Consider the following 15,007-nt stretch of genomic DNA (forward strand, 5'->3'; position numbering starts at 1 on the left):
CTCTCCGTTTAAACCATCGTCTCACCACAGGTGGACAAACTCTTGCTTCTGGCCTCTGTATCAGGATCAACTATATCCACCGATACCTTCTGTCGTATTTGCTCAAACTAGACTACTCGAGCCGTCCACTTCCACTCGGTATCTCGAATAAAAAACATAAAAACAAGGGGATTAGTTGTTAAACAAACGATATCTTACTCAACAATTACAGAACTTTACGGTACTCAAACGTCTGTAAGGATCTTAAAGAAAAGAAACAGGAACAACGACAGACGTCCGATACCAACGCCATCTCTTGGCTAGAGTACAGTTATAAACAATGGAATTTTACTAAAGTTCGTAACACCCCATACTACTATGAAAATTCTTAAAAAAAAATTTTTACTTTATGAATTATAAATTCATTTGACAAGTATCAAAATTACTGGGATATAATATGACTTGAAATACAGTATCTACAATTCTTATTGTATACATGGATCAATAAATTTTAAACACCTTAACATTAACAATCCTAACTTTCTTACAACCAATAATATTTACAATCGGGACAAAGCATCCGCTACTGCGTTGTCTTTTCCGGGTATATGGGCAATTTCTAAGTTGAACTGCTGTAAATACAGAAACCAGCGTGTTAACCTCTGGTTCTTATTTTTAAATTGGCTCAAGAACTTTAAAGGGTTATGGTCGGTCCTGACTTTAATTACATGAGCGTTGCCAGTTAGATAGACCTCATAATGTTGAATAGCCGACCACAAAGCCAAAGTTTCCTTTTCAATTACAGAGTATTTACATTGGGCATCTGTGCTTATGGGAGTAATATGATACAGGATGCTCCACCCCATTATTATCTTTTTGTGACAACACTGCTCCAATGCCATAATCTGAAGCATCCACTGTTAGTATGAAAGGATCTAAAAAGTTAGGGTTTTTAAGTACCGGTTTACTAATTAGTACAGACTTCAACTTTCAAAAGAATCTTGACATCCACTAGTCCAAGCGCAAACTTAGCGTTCTTCTTGAACAGATTAGTTAATGGGACCGCTACTTCCTGATAAATTGGGGAACAAATTTCCTATAAAAACCAACTAACCCAAGAAACTGTCGAATATTTTTACGGGACTTAGGTTTTCAAAATTCAAAATTGCCTTGATATTACTATCCTTAGGCGCTACAGTACCATTACCAACTGCATGTCCCAGATACGTTTCTGAAGCCTTACAAAAATCCGATTTTTTTTAAATTCACAGTTATATTGGCTTCTTTCAAAGCTAAAAACAAAGCTTTCACATGTTTCTTATGCTCTTCCCAAGAATCATCATATACCACTACGTCACCTATATATACTATACAATTCTCTAAGTTGGCTATAACATTATTCATTAATCTTTGAAAAGTTGAAGCTGCGTTTTTAATCCAAACGGCATTACTTGACACTCAAACAATCCATCACTTGTCACAAATGCAGAAATACTCTTGGCGTTTTTCTGTTAATGGAACTTGCCAATACCCTTTACACAAATCAATTTTTGTTAAATATTTAGAACATCCCATCCGATCTACATAATCCTCTAACCTGGGTAGTGGATAAGTATCTGAAAACAATTACCTTATTCACCTTCCGATAGTCCACATAACCTCACTTCTCCATCAGGTTTAGGCACTAATAACACTGGTGATGACCAAGGGCTATTACTGGGAGAAATTAATTTGTTTTTAACATATAATCCACCTCTTTTTAACAAGTTCTTTCTTTAAAGGATTCATACGATAAGGATGTTGTTTAATTGGTGTTACATCACTCTCTAACTTTATATCGTGTGTAGTTACACTAGTTCTACCAGGGTTATCTCCAAAAATACTGGCATGTTCCAAAATAATATCCTTCATTTCTTCTCTTAAATCTGGTTGCAGATGAGCTAACTTAATATCAAGTTATTTAAAATTTCAGAATTTCTTTTTAAAGACACATCAACAATGGGATACACTTCATCTTGAATCACTTTCACTACATTTGTAGGCTTTACTTCACCCACGTGATAAACTTTGAGCATATTAATATGAACTACCATTTGTTTTTCTTATGATCAGGAGTTGAAATTACATAATTTGTATTATTAATCTTTTTAATTACTGAATATGGACCCACAAATTTACTCTCACCAATATTACTCGTTTTGTAAACAATAACAATACTAAGTCTCCTTCCTTAAAACTTCTATTCACTGCTTTGACATCAAATTTTTCCTTCATACTCTTTTGTGAATGAGCCAAGTGCTTTTAGCAAATTCCCATGCTTTATACAATTTACTTTTATTATCAGAAAACCATTCTACAATATCAGTTTCACTCTGCTCTTCTTCCCAACCTTCTCTAATTGTTTCTAACGGGCCCCTTACAGTATGACCATAAATCATATCAAAAGGTGAAATTCCCCAAACTATCATTAGGTACTGAACGAATTGCAAATAACAAGTACGGCAAGTTCTCGACCCAAAGGTTGCGTTTATCCAAACAAAACTTCTTAAGCATAGTTTTCAAGGTTTGATGAAACCTTTCTATTGTACCTTGAGATTCAGGGTGGTACGGGCTAGATAATTTATGCTCTATTCTAAAGTCACTTAACCACTTCTTAAACTGGTCCGAGGTGAAAATTGACCCTTGATCTGTTTGAATTGTCTTTGGTAAACCTTTACTTGAAAAAGAAATTTATTAAATGCCTTACAATGACTTTAGTCGTTGCCGATTTTATGGGTATAGCCTCAGGATACCTGCTTACTCTATCAAAAATAGTTAATAAATACTTAACTCCTGACGTGGCTACAGGCAAGGCCCAACTATATCTAATAAAATATGGGAAAAGGTTCTCCTACTGATAATATTGGTTGTAACGGAGCTTTTGGGACGGGCTTATTTACTTTTCCTACCATCTGACATTCATGGCATTCCTTACAAAATCTTTTAATGCTCTCCATTTTTGGCCAAAAGAAATTGCTAGCTATTCTATAAAAGGTCTTACTTATGCCTACATGTCCTGCAAATAGGTTGTTATGAGCAAGTTCCATTACCTTTACTCTAAACTTTTCTGGCAATACAATTTGATTAGTCATCTTCCTCCATACTCTTCTTCGTGGAACCCAAAGATTTACAAATTAATAACCCTTCCTTCATGAAAAATTGACTTCCTAGTTTATTCCCTTCTTCCATATTCCTTTTCAAAGCATTACAATCTTTATCTTTGTTTTGCTCTTCTATCAAATTTTCTCTAGTACAATTTAGATTGCCTACATTATCCTCAATTATTTTCCTTTCATCAATGTTATTGTCTACCACTAGAATAGGTCTAGTCTCCTTATTAAACAACCCTCCAAGTTCATCTTCATATAGCTTATCTTCAATTAAGTCTATGCTTTACTTTTACACTCATCCTGCAACTCTGACTTAATCCATTTTCCTCATTCTGAATTTCCTCATAACATTACATCCTCTACTCGTGGAAATTGATTTTCACTCCAATACTAAATCGTTTGCAAGTAGTAACTGCACTCCATCAAGAGGAATTTTGTCTACTATAGCTAAGATACAATTTCCTTTGTAGTACTTTGAATCTACATCTACCTCTAGTAATGGAGCTACATATAATGTATCAGGGAAACCCCCTAGTATCACATTACCTTTACACCTTTCTAATAAACTGTCAGGCAACACATCCTTCAAGAGTAAAGATTGAGAAGCGCCTGTATCTCTCAATAACTGTACACTTATTTCCACCTTGTTGTCTAAACTGGACACTTTAGCACTTGATTTGTAAGGTGAAAACAAATCTCGCCCTCTTTCTTCACTGGGTACAATATTATGTACAGGACCTAAAGTTTGTAATAACAATACCTTTTTCTTGTTGTCCATCTTTCTGCTCCTACACATTGCTATCACATGTCCTGCCTTACCGCACCCCAACATACCAGGTTACTTCGATCTCTCCGGGTCGGACTTGTGTTATGCACTTTCTGGACGTTAGGTTCGTTCTTGCTGTGGGAAAATTTTCGTTGAACATTGGCTTTACCTGAAAACAAGTTAGATCAGTTAACTGTTCTAACAACAGGTTTATGGGTTAACACATATTCGTCTGCCATGGTAGATGCCAAAATCCAAAGAAACTACTTGCTTTTCTTCTAAATGGGTCTTTATCTCATCAGGCAAGTTCTCTTTAAAATCCTCAATAAAATTAACTGCTCGAGATCCTCTTTTGTATCTACTGACCTCGATTCACACCATTCTACAAAGGGTCTTTCTTTGTTCCGTGCAAACTCTCTATAAGTCTGGTCTTGAGTTTTCCTTAGCCGTCTAAAGTTTTGTCTATAGGCTTCTGGGACTAATTTATATGCAGCTAACCACTTCTCTCACTGCATCATAGTCGTTTGGCCTCTCTAAAGACAACGTAGAAAAAGCGATTTGTGCTTTTCCAACTAAGACAGATTGGACCATCACTGCCCAAAATTCCCTTGGCCATTTAAGCGATGCTGCTATTTTCTCAAAAGCAACGAAAAACTTATTTACTTCTTTTTATTAAATTTAGGCACCATCTTGCTATTTCGCACTGGATCAAAAGTACTGGGCCTTTCACCGCCTCCTAACTTAAGTACTTCTAGCTCATGTTGTCTTTCTTTCTCTTTCTCTTGCCTTTCTCTCTCTTTTTCTTGCCTTTCTCTCTCCCTCTCTTGCCTCTCTCTCTCTTTCTCTGCTAGTTCAAACTGCCGTTGTCTTTCCTTTTCCTCTAGTTCAAACTTCCTTGCTTTCTCCTTTTCTGCCAATTCTAACTCCATTCTCTTTGTTTCCAATTCAAATTCCTTTAACTTAAACTCTTTCTCCATCTTCTTCAGTTGCACTTGTAACTGTAAACGTTTAAGCTCAACATCACCCAACTCTGGTTTCACTTCCACTTTTTCGTCTATATCTAAAGCTTGTGCCCTTTCCTCTTGCGCCTCTTCACCTTCACCTTGCGCATCTTCACCTTCACCTTGCGCCCACTCATCATCACCTTGCGCCCTTTCATCATCTTCACCTTCACTAGCTTCTCCCTTATTACTTTCTTGTAACTTGTTAACGATAGCAGCTAACATTTCATCTTTCTTAGTGGAAGAGGTATATCTTACACCTAAATATTGGGCTACCAATTGCAACTCTTTTCAGCAGACCAGGCAAGTCGGCTAAATAGGTTTCACGATTTAGAAATTCCTCAACCTCATCAATTGACTCAATCCTAATGGTACTCATCTTTACTATGTTGACAAACACTTAATGCAAAAATAACGCCTCTTCTACACTCCAATACAAAATGCACAGAAAACGATTTTACAGACAAGGAAAAAACTTACTTTTAGTTTTTACATCCCACTGGGGATGCCACTTTCTTTTATGTTACGATTTCACTTATTTGATATGCAACGTTTATTCTCCATATGAACTCTCTAAAGACAATTTTATGTCAATCACTTAAGTCATGAAACTTTCTAATTACATTTCATTGAATAACTGCGGATTCTTTCCATTCTTTAAAGTAAAATCATTATTACTCGAATTAAGTACTTTAAAAGAATATGTATACACAGGAATATTGTCACCTTAGAGTATACTGCTCCTGCTGATCAACCTTAAACTTTCTGTGCACCAATAATGGAATACAAAGAGGATACATAAAACTACTACAAAAACCAATAACAATTTATTATAAAATTATCAACGAAATTAAATAGAACTATGAGTAACAACATATAATCAAGGTCTTCCAACAATTACTTCTCAAGTACTCAGTCGAGTATCAAAAGAACGATTATGGATATAAACATAATGTTACTAAATGAATACATAACAGATTATTAACTAAACGGTTGAAAATTAACTATTATTAATTAAATGATGAGGATCCCAGTACAAACTTCTACGATGGTAATAGTTACTTTAAGAGTTGCGTTTATGAGTTACTTTACGAGTTACTTTACAAGAATTACTCTACCGGAGACAGTACGACAGTTATCAATAATAACAATTTTAGGTCCAGAGCTTACAAATACAACGGGAGAGAGGAATGTGCCAAAACATTAAATTACCACAAGCACCATTAACTGTGGAAACACATTGGCCAATACCTGGACCAACACCATCAAAAGGCTTTCTACACCCTCGATCTTAAATGACAACAGCATACCCAGCTGTACACGAGTTATACAAAACACAGACTATCACGACGAAGGAAACTCTTAGCCACACAATCACAAACGAATTATCCTAATTCCAGGCTTACTCCTTCTACCGTCGGATAGTAAAAACAGTATACTTTACCCAAATCCTCAGGGCACAATATCAGACCATGGTCAATACATTCGTATAACCCCTTCCTGTTAACCAGCACACAATTCCCTTCTCTCCGTTTAAACCATCGTCTCACCACAGGTGGACAAACTCTTTGCTTCTGGCCTCTGTATCAGGATCAACTATATCCACCGATACCTTCTGTCGTACTGCTCAACTAGACTACTCATGAGCCATCCACTTCCACTCAGTATCTCGAATAGAAAACATAAAAACAAGGGAGTTGTTAAACAAGCAATATCTTACTCCTCAACAATTACGAACTTTACGGTATTCAAACGACTGTAAGGATCTTAAAGAAAAGAAACAGGAACAACGACAGACGTCCGATACCAACGCCATCTCTTGGCTAGAGTACAGTTATAAACAATGGAATTTTTACTAAAGTTCGTAACAAAGATAGAGTAATTTGTGAATATTTCTCTATGAAAAATACTGCAAATAGGTGAGTTTTCCTTGGATAATGTGTATATGCGTTCCACAGAAAAATCCTCGAACCTGGAACTGCAAATAAGTGGGGACCCACTGTAACTGCCTATTTTAATAGTTCAAACACCAAATATACCTTAAACTATCCTCCTAAAACCCTTCAATATAATTTCAAAGTCATCTTACAACATTACCCTTAAAAATATATGGCTCACAACTACGTGTGAGGTTACCCCGAAGAGAGAGAGAGAGAGAGAGAGAGAGAACACAAAAATACTATTGCACATTAAAAAAATAGTACACAAAAACACAAAGGTAAATAAAGATTAATTCACAAAACTAGGTCATAAGAATATACAGTATCAGTAAACATTAAACTAAAATCAGTAAAAAATAGAGGGAACACTCCTCACAAAGCATCGGAGTTACAAGCCAATCAGCAACTAGCAAAGCTGGTACCCTGCTGTTTGACTGGTTGCTACTAACTCTTCCAACCAATAGCGTGTCATGCTACTACAAGCAAATCAACATCAAGGTAACATATCCTGCTGTGTGATTCCTATTTCCGGCCATATCTATCTGTCCATCCATCCATCCTTCTCTCACATTCTACTAGTCCTTTGGGTAAAGAGAGAGAGAGATTTTGCCCAGGTGCTCCCCACTTCATGGTCAATATGTCAAGATGATTGACTGGCCTTGATCCCTCCCCCTAAATTTGGAGACAGAAAAAAAAACTGGGAAAAATGAGTGAAATATTTTCCTGTTCTTACATGTATGAAAATTAGTAAATCATTTATCATATAAACCAAATAAACATATGTTACATATGCTTAAAAAATCTCTTATCTCAGTGAGAGAGAGAGAGAGAGAGAGAGAATACAACTCACCCTCTGACTACATACACACAAAGCGTCCAAGCTACAAGCCTTGTGATTGGCTATTTCCAATTATTCCAGCTAATAGCGTGTCATCATGGAGAGAGAGAGAGAGAGAGAAGTGGGGTTTACTACAAGCTTTGTGATTGACTACTTCCAACTCCTCCAGCCAGTAAAAAAAACTTAAACACGTACATACAGTGTGTATGCGCGCATGCACTCATTCGATGATGGCTTTGTGAACTATCTGGAGTTTCATATTTTTAATGATACAGTAATTCATATTTCATTAAAGGATATATAAAGTACCAAGACACACACACACACACACACACACACACACACAGAAGCGCTGAACTGAGTTTTGTTTACATCAGTTAAAAGATTTATATCTTTCTATCAACCACTCTCCCTTTGTATCTATCTATCTATCCATCTCTCACATTCTACATATCCTTTGGTAAAGAGAGAGAGTGAGAGAGAGAGATTTTGCCTAGGTGCTCCCCCTTCACATGTCAATATGTCAAGACGTTGACAGGCCTTCATCCCTCCCCCTAAAATCGGAGACAGAAAAAAAACTGGGAAAAACGAATGAAATGATATTTTGCTGTTCTTACATTAACATTAATATTTGAAAGTTAGTAAATCATTTATTTATTATACAAAACAAATAAACACATGTTACATGTGTATAAAAAATCTCTCACTTATCTCAGTGAGAGAAAGAGAGAGGGATTGAACTGAGGTGTTTAGGTACAGTGGAAAGCTGTTTAGTGATTTTATGGGATTTTAATTTGGGATTTTATTGATACTTTGCTGTTTAATATTATTTGAAAATTAATAAATAATTTTTTTATCATAAAAAATTATATAGTCATGAAAATAAAATGAAAATACAGTAATTAGTGACTATTGCGCTGTGATAGTGAATTTTCCACGATGTATTTGGAGAGAAGTTTCACAGAAAAACCTGTGAGTAAGTGAAGCCGCGATTGCTAATCCACGAGTAGACAGGGACCCACTGTAGTACTGTACAGTATGTGTGTATGTATGTATAGTATATATTATTTATAGTTATAATTATATATATAGGGTATGCATATACAGTACATATAGATTTTTTTAGATATTTCTTATACGAAACTCCTTTTAAACTTGAATTATCTTTTTAATATCCTATGTACTTTTATTAGTGTCAATAACCTAGATGTTGTGACACCAGTTTTAATAGCCTTAGATCAATCAATCAATCTCCCCTCCCATCCCGCCCAGCTTCCCTCCCAAGGGAAAAAATGGCCTCCCATCCTCCAAAAAACCCTTCTCAGTCTGTTTATGCCTGTAAGCAGTTTACCAACCATTCTTTATGCCCAAGCAGTGTTGCCAACCGTCAGATTTTTTTATTTTCACGAATGATACAGTAAACGCCTGTATTCGTGTTCTCACAATTCGCGGACTTGCCGATTCGTGGGATTTTATGTGGAACATATCTATAAATTATTTGCGAAAAATACGGCAATTCGTAGGCTTCCTCGTCGACAAATATGCACTAATAACGGTGTATTTTGATGCTATTTTCATGATTAAATACATTTTTTATGATAAAATGATTTACTAATTTTCAAATATTAAGATTAATAATAAAAATAATAATAATAAAAAATAAAATAAAATAAAAAAATGATAATAATAATAATAATAATAATAATAATAATAATAATAATAACAGTAATAATAATAACAATAATAATAACAATAATAATAACAATAATAATAATGTAAGATTAAATAATACGTAACTCAAAGAGAGAGAGAGAGAGAGAGAGAAACTGGTTTTTTCCCTCCATTCAGGATGGACCCGGACCGCATTAAAGCGAAGAGAGATGCTCAGAATTGATACTATTAAAATATTAAAATTATATTGGCATACTATTGAAATTATATTAAAATGATATATAAGTGTTTCAGGATGATAGTATAATCATTTTTAGAGGTATATTTTATGATGCAATAATGATTTATAGTACTAATTTTCAAATATTAGTAAGTTTATTAAGATTTAATAATAATATTGAATAAAAATAATTTCTCTTAATAATAATAATAATAATAATAATAATAATAATAATAATAATAATAATAATGTAAGATTAAATAATACGGAACTCAAAGAGAGAGAGAGAAACTGGTTTTTCCCCTCCATTCAGGACGGACCCGACCTCATTAAAGTGAAGATAGGTGCTCAGAATTGATAATATTGAAATGTTAAAATTGTATTGGCATACTATTGAAATCATATTAAAATGATATATAAGTGTTTCAGGATGGTAGTATATTTTTAGAAGTGCATTTTATGATGCAGTAATGATTTATAGTACTAATTTTTCAAACATTTGTAAGTTTATTAAGATTTGATAATAATATTGAATAAAAATAATTTTTTCTCTCTCTCTCTCTCTCTCTCTCTCTCTCTCTCTCTTATTTAGTTGAGAGAATTTTTCTGATGTAATATGTAAGTATGTTTCTTTCGTATGATAATAAATAAATTATTTACTTAATAAGTACTAATTTTCAAATATCTTATACAGTATTAATAAGATAATAAGATTAAATATAATAATAATAGTAAAAATATATAATATTTTCCATGCTTTTGTGTAGCAAATTATTTGACATTTTAAACAATCAAATAGTGATTCCTAGTCATTTTATGCTGACTTGAGAAAGGAGTTGGGAGGGTAAATGTCAGTATACTTGACAGTTTGACATATTGGCCGGAGGGAAGAATGTTGCCCTCAGAAGTTCATGGATTTTAATCTTTTGATATCATAAGGAGTTATTCTCCACTCTCCCTCGCCAAAGGGTTGAATGTGAGAAATGGTTTTAAAAATGTGTAGTAAAGGTAATACATCTTTGGAAGACACAAAACATAGAAATTTTGTTTTTGTCAGAGAGATTAAAGAGGAGGTAAACTCTCTCTCTCTCTCTCTCTCTCTCTCTCTCTCTCTGTTGAATATAAGCCAAGTGGTAACTTTCTCTCTGATTTGGCTGGAATGCAAAGAAGTCAAATGTATAAATGTTTAAGAAGTACTAATGTTATGATGACTTTGAAATGGTATTAATAATATAATTTCAAAGATTAATACAGTCATAGGATAATTTAAGGCTATTTGATAGGCAGTTATAAGCATTTTTAGAGGGGGGGGGTTTAGTGAGTATTCGGGGATTTTAACCATTCGCGGGGGTCTGGAACGCATCCCCACGAATATGTGGTTTACATGAATTACACATATCTTGGGTGCCGGATGCTGGTTACTTGCAGACAGTTTCTTGTTGAGGGAAAGTGAATGTGAATAATTGAGGAGCCACTGTATTTTTATAAGAGAGACAAAATTAAACCTTTATCTGGTTTCCTGGGTGGGGTGGGGGTACAGAGGATTATGCAGGCATTTTACCTCCTTGGGAATTTTCACGGTTGTTAAAAATGCTGTTTTTTTTCTTGTTGATATTTTTTCATATCAATAAAAAATTAGCCATTGAAACAGAAGGGATAATCACAAGTTAGTTGAAGTTCCCTTTTTGTTCCTGCTTTTTCTTTGGAATAAAGCTTCCTGGTAAAGATATTGTCATTGCATGATTATGTTGTGTTTTAATCACATTATCTGTATCGAACGATATTTGTTGGATAGCTTGATCATATAACTTTGCTTTTGCATCATTGTATTAAAAATTTTGTTCTTCTCGGCATCTTGAAGTGGATGGACATTGGAGATATAAGAGGGACTGCGCAAGACTTGGAGAAGCAGGTGTGGGAGGGGACGCTCGATATTGTATATATCGTTCTGGAACTTTCAACATACACATGGAGTATTGTACGTGCAATGACAAGGATGGATGTAATCCGGCTTCGTTTACACATCCAGACATCCTCTTTGTGTTTGTGGCTTTTTCCAGTGCCATGCTAATAGCTGGAATGGTATTGTGAGGTACCCTAACTAATAACTTTCAAGATGCTTTCAAGAAAATCAAGAAGTAGACAAGTGGTTTAAGTAAGTATATTACCAAGACAAAGGTTTTTTTCTCTAGATTATATTCATTGTACTTAATTTTTATACTTTGTCCACCATGTATGCTGTGAACATGTTACTTAAAATGTAGTGCAATTGGTACTCACGTTGTTTTATAGTAGCTTTTTAATTCTGCTCGAGAAGTTTTATGGTCACAAAATCTTTGTGAAATCAGATGCTGATATGTTTTGTATTTGATTTTTACTTCTAAAGGGGACTGGCCAGTGAATGAATGAGGGATTTGAGGAAAAAACTCAAAATTATTACATTTATTTGCTAGGTGTGCTATATGGCAAGGTGAAGTATTTAATACAAATCTGTTGTAGTCATGTTATGGGGGATTTCCTACAATCTCCCCCTCTCACTGGAGCATGAGAGTTGCATCATGTCAGTACAATAATTGTTTATTACAATGAATAAAACTAAATTTTATTGAAAGAGTGCATCAAAATTGGCTTACAGTGCCTCTTCCCACCAATATGAGACATTCACTGGGAGCTCAGTAGCCTAGAAACCTTGGTACAAGTAGCATTTTGACACATCCGCTCTCAGTTGGGCTGCTTCAACTTCAGAAGCCCATGTCTCAAAACTTAAATGACAAAACTTCCAGCTTTTTTTCTATCAAATTCATTAAAGCTTATTATTCAATAGGCCTAAACCTGTCAGATTTGTAGCTTAACCTTTTTATTTTTCATATGAGAATCAGGGAACATAACCTAAAATAAATGAAGTGTTTTTGAAATAAGTGATTTGACAAACATAACAGTCTACATACTGTACCACCCAAAGCCATGGGACCTGTGGTGCATTGAGACAGATGTGTGTGGTGCACAACGAAAACAAAGTAATCGACTTGTGAAAGTGTTGCAACCTTATTTTTAAATTTTTCTTTTTTTAAAGGTTTTGATAATCAAAATTGGGGTGTATCTTTAATGCCAGGAAATTGGTATTGTATTTTGTTTTTTAAAACAATGATATTTATTAAAATATGTGTCTGAAGGTTATTATATAGGTTTTGTACCTGATTCATTTCATCCATTTAGAGCAATTAGTTTAGGAGGAAGACATTTGAAGGTTATTTAACTGAAACGGGCAAATTTGATGATTACAGCGTCCTTTATTCTTGGTAAACATACTGAACTACAGCCATATCCCAGTAAGTTAAGGTTGCCACCCATAAACTGGCTGGCCCCCTGAAGAGAATTCAATGCATTTTTACTTTTGATTTGTATACCACTTGTGATGGATAAAAACCTGTTTTTTTTTTTTTATTTAGGTGGCAATAATTTGAGATGTAAATTATAGTTGTTAGGCAAAGAAAGAGGGTTTGCTGTAGGAAAGTATAGTATATGCAAAATGCATTTATTCAGGTGTTGTCCTGTCATCCTCAATTTCAATATTCATTTTGTACACTTTATCATTATAAAGGGAGATGTCATTAAAATGGTTCATAATCTGCTTCATTGTACTGAGGATGTAACCAGACCAGTACATTAAAAGGCTATATGACATCTATGAAACAGTGGCAGTGTACAATTATATTCAGACATTTTCCCATGTTAGTATTACAAGGAAGCTAATAAAAGCACTAAGGCTACATTTTAATAAATGGCTCTTCAGAATCAAAAGATTTTCCATGTATTACAGGTTAGTTGCCAATATTGTTAGGCTTTGTATTGTTTGCATACTGATTTTGAACACATTCCTTGCCAGTCAGTGATTGTTGAGAGGTTCCCCTGGTTACTTTATCTTGAATACCAATTTCCTGTTAAGAGTATTGTAAATAGATTTTAAAGAATTATGCCAGGCATTGTATGAATCACTGGCATTTCATTTTTAGTGAAGTAAGTGGCAAATTAGAGCAGCGTGGCACTGAATATTCCAGTCAAGAAAAATTGGTATACTCTATTAAGAATGTTGCTTTGTATAGCATAAAATGGATTTTAATACCATGTTTGAGAAGTATGGGGTTATCTTTTATAACATTGGAACTTTTGGGAAATGTGTACAGGGTTTAGCAACCCCGGTGACATGTTTGAAAAATGAATGAGACTCTGTAGTGTCTGTATTATAAGAGTATTAGAGAACTTTGGGATTGCCTTTGAAACCTTGAATGTCTGTTGGGGAAACCTGTCTTTGATGATCTTAGCATGCTTAGAACAGGAATTTCGTTTAGTAACCTTGGTAAAATGTTTTAGAAATGGTTGAAATTGTGAATAGTTGTTTCAGTAATGAAAAAATGTATTAGCTTTATAGATGGTAAGTGGGCATTCAAGGTAATTCTGGTGGAATTCTTTTTCCACCAGTAGCAAACAAATAAAATTTAGTTGTTGGTATGAGAATACAAACCATTGCCTTTTATATAGAAGTATCTTTCAGCTTGCGAACTGGAAACTGGTCGACGTAACAAGAAAGTTAACCAGTTGATTAATAGGTGAAGATGAGGGGTGAGTGGGGAAATATCCCTTAACTCACTGTCACCTTTACTTTTCTTTCGGCTGCTAATAGTATCGAACTTATTAATGCACTTTCCACCTGCTTGGTTGAAAGCTTATGGATAAGTATTTGCTCATTTATTAGCTTTGGTGTTTATTACCTTTGTTGTGTTTTTACCTTTTTTGTATCAGCCAGTCTTTGTTATTTTTAAATGTATAAAAAAACATTAAATACATTGTTGCAAGTGACAGACCCCCATACTGTATACAGTATACTTCTTGCAGGAGGAAGGGCATGTTCTAGGGTTTCACCTTGCAAGGACTGTGTTATTTGGAACTCTCTGCAGTGGATTAGGTTTGAGAAGAGGAAGGACAAGAACCATTCACTGGCTCCCTGGGTGATAACCCCCGACCCTTTTAGTTCCTTCTAGTTCCTTCGTAGCCCCATCACCCATCCTTCCTTCCTCCGTGAATGCTTCTCATTCTAGGATTAACGACACCAGGCCTAAATCTGAACACGATCTCTTGCTCAAGGATGTAGCAGCTTCTAATACCGATGGAGGTGTGCCATCAGCAGCTGTTGTTGTCCTCAGATGACTCTTGACTACAGCACTAACTCTCCTTGAAGACATCCTTGCAGTACTTTAGGAAAATTTGGCCTACCCTTAAGGTGGTTGTTTGGGATAAGCAGCCTTTTCTTTAATATTTCCCAGAATATTTAATGAACCTGTATAATATTTTCTTTGGTGTTCACTGGCATCAGTGCTTCAAGTTATGGCTTTTGGCCACCTACTTCCTAACTCCCCCCTCCAACTTCCAATGCTTATTTCATTCA

General features: G+C 34.8%; 1 protein-coding gene across 1 annotated transcript; it reads right to left on the reverse strand.

The window, feature by feature from the left end:
- Nucleotides 1-4,553: 4,553 nt before the first annotated feature.
- LOC136835727 (uncharacterized) lies at nt 4,554-14,804 on the reverse strand. Its single transcript, XM_067099589.1, has 2 exons — nt 14,673-14,804; nt 4,554-5,129 (listed from the first exon to the last, which is right to left on the reverse strand). The coding sequence occupies exons 1-2, from the start codon at nt 14,802-14,804 to the stop codon at nt 4,554-4,556; spliced, it is 708 nt and encodes a 235-aa protein (XP_066955690.1).
- Between the last annotated feature and the right edge of the window lie 203 nt (nt 14,805-15,007).

This window comes from Macrobrachium rosenbergii, chromosome 55, assembly GCF_040412425.1.
Source record: "Macrobrachium rosenbergii isolate ZJJX-2024 chromosome 55, ASM4041242v1, whole genome shotgun sequence".
Lineage (NCBI taxonomy): Eukaryota > Metazoa > Arthropoda > Malacostraca > Decapoda > Palaemonidae > Macrobrachium > Macrobrachium rosenbergii.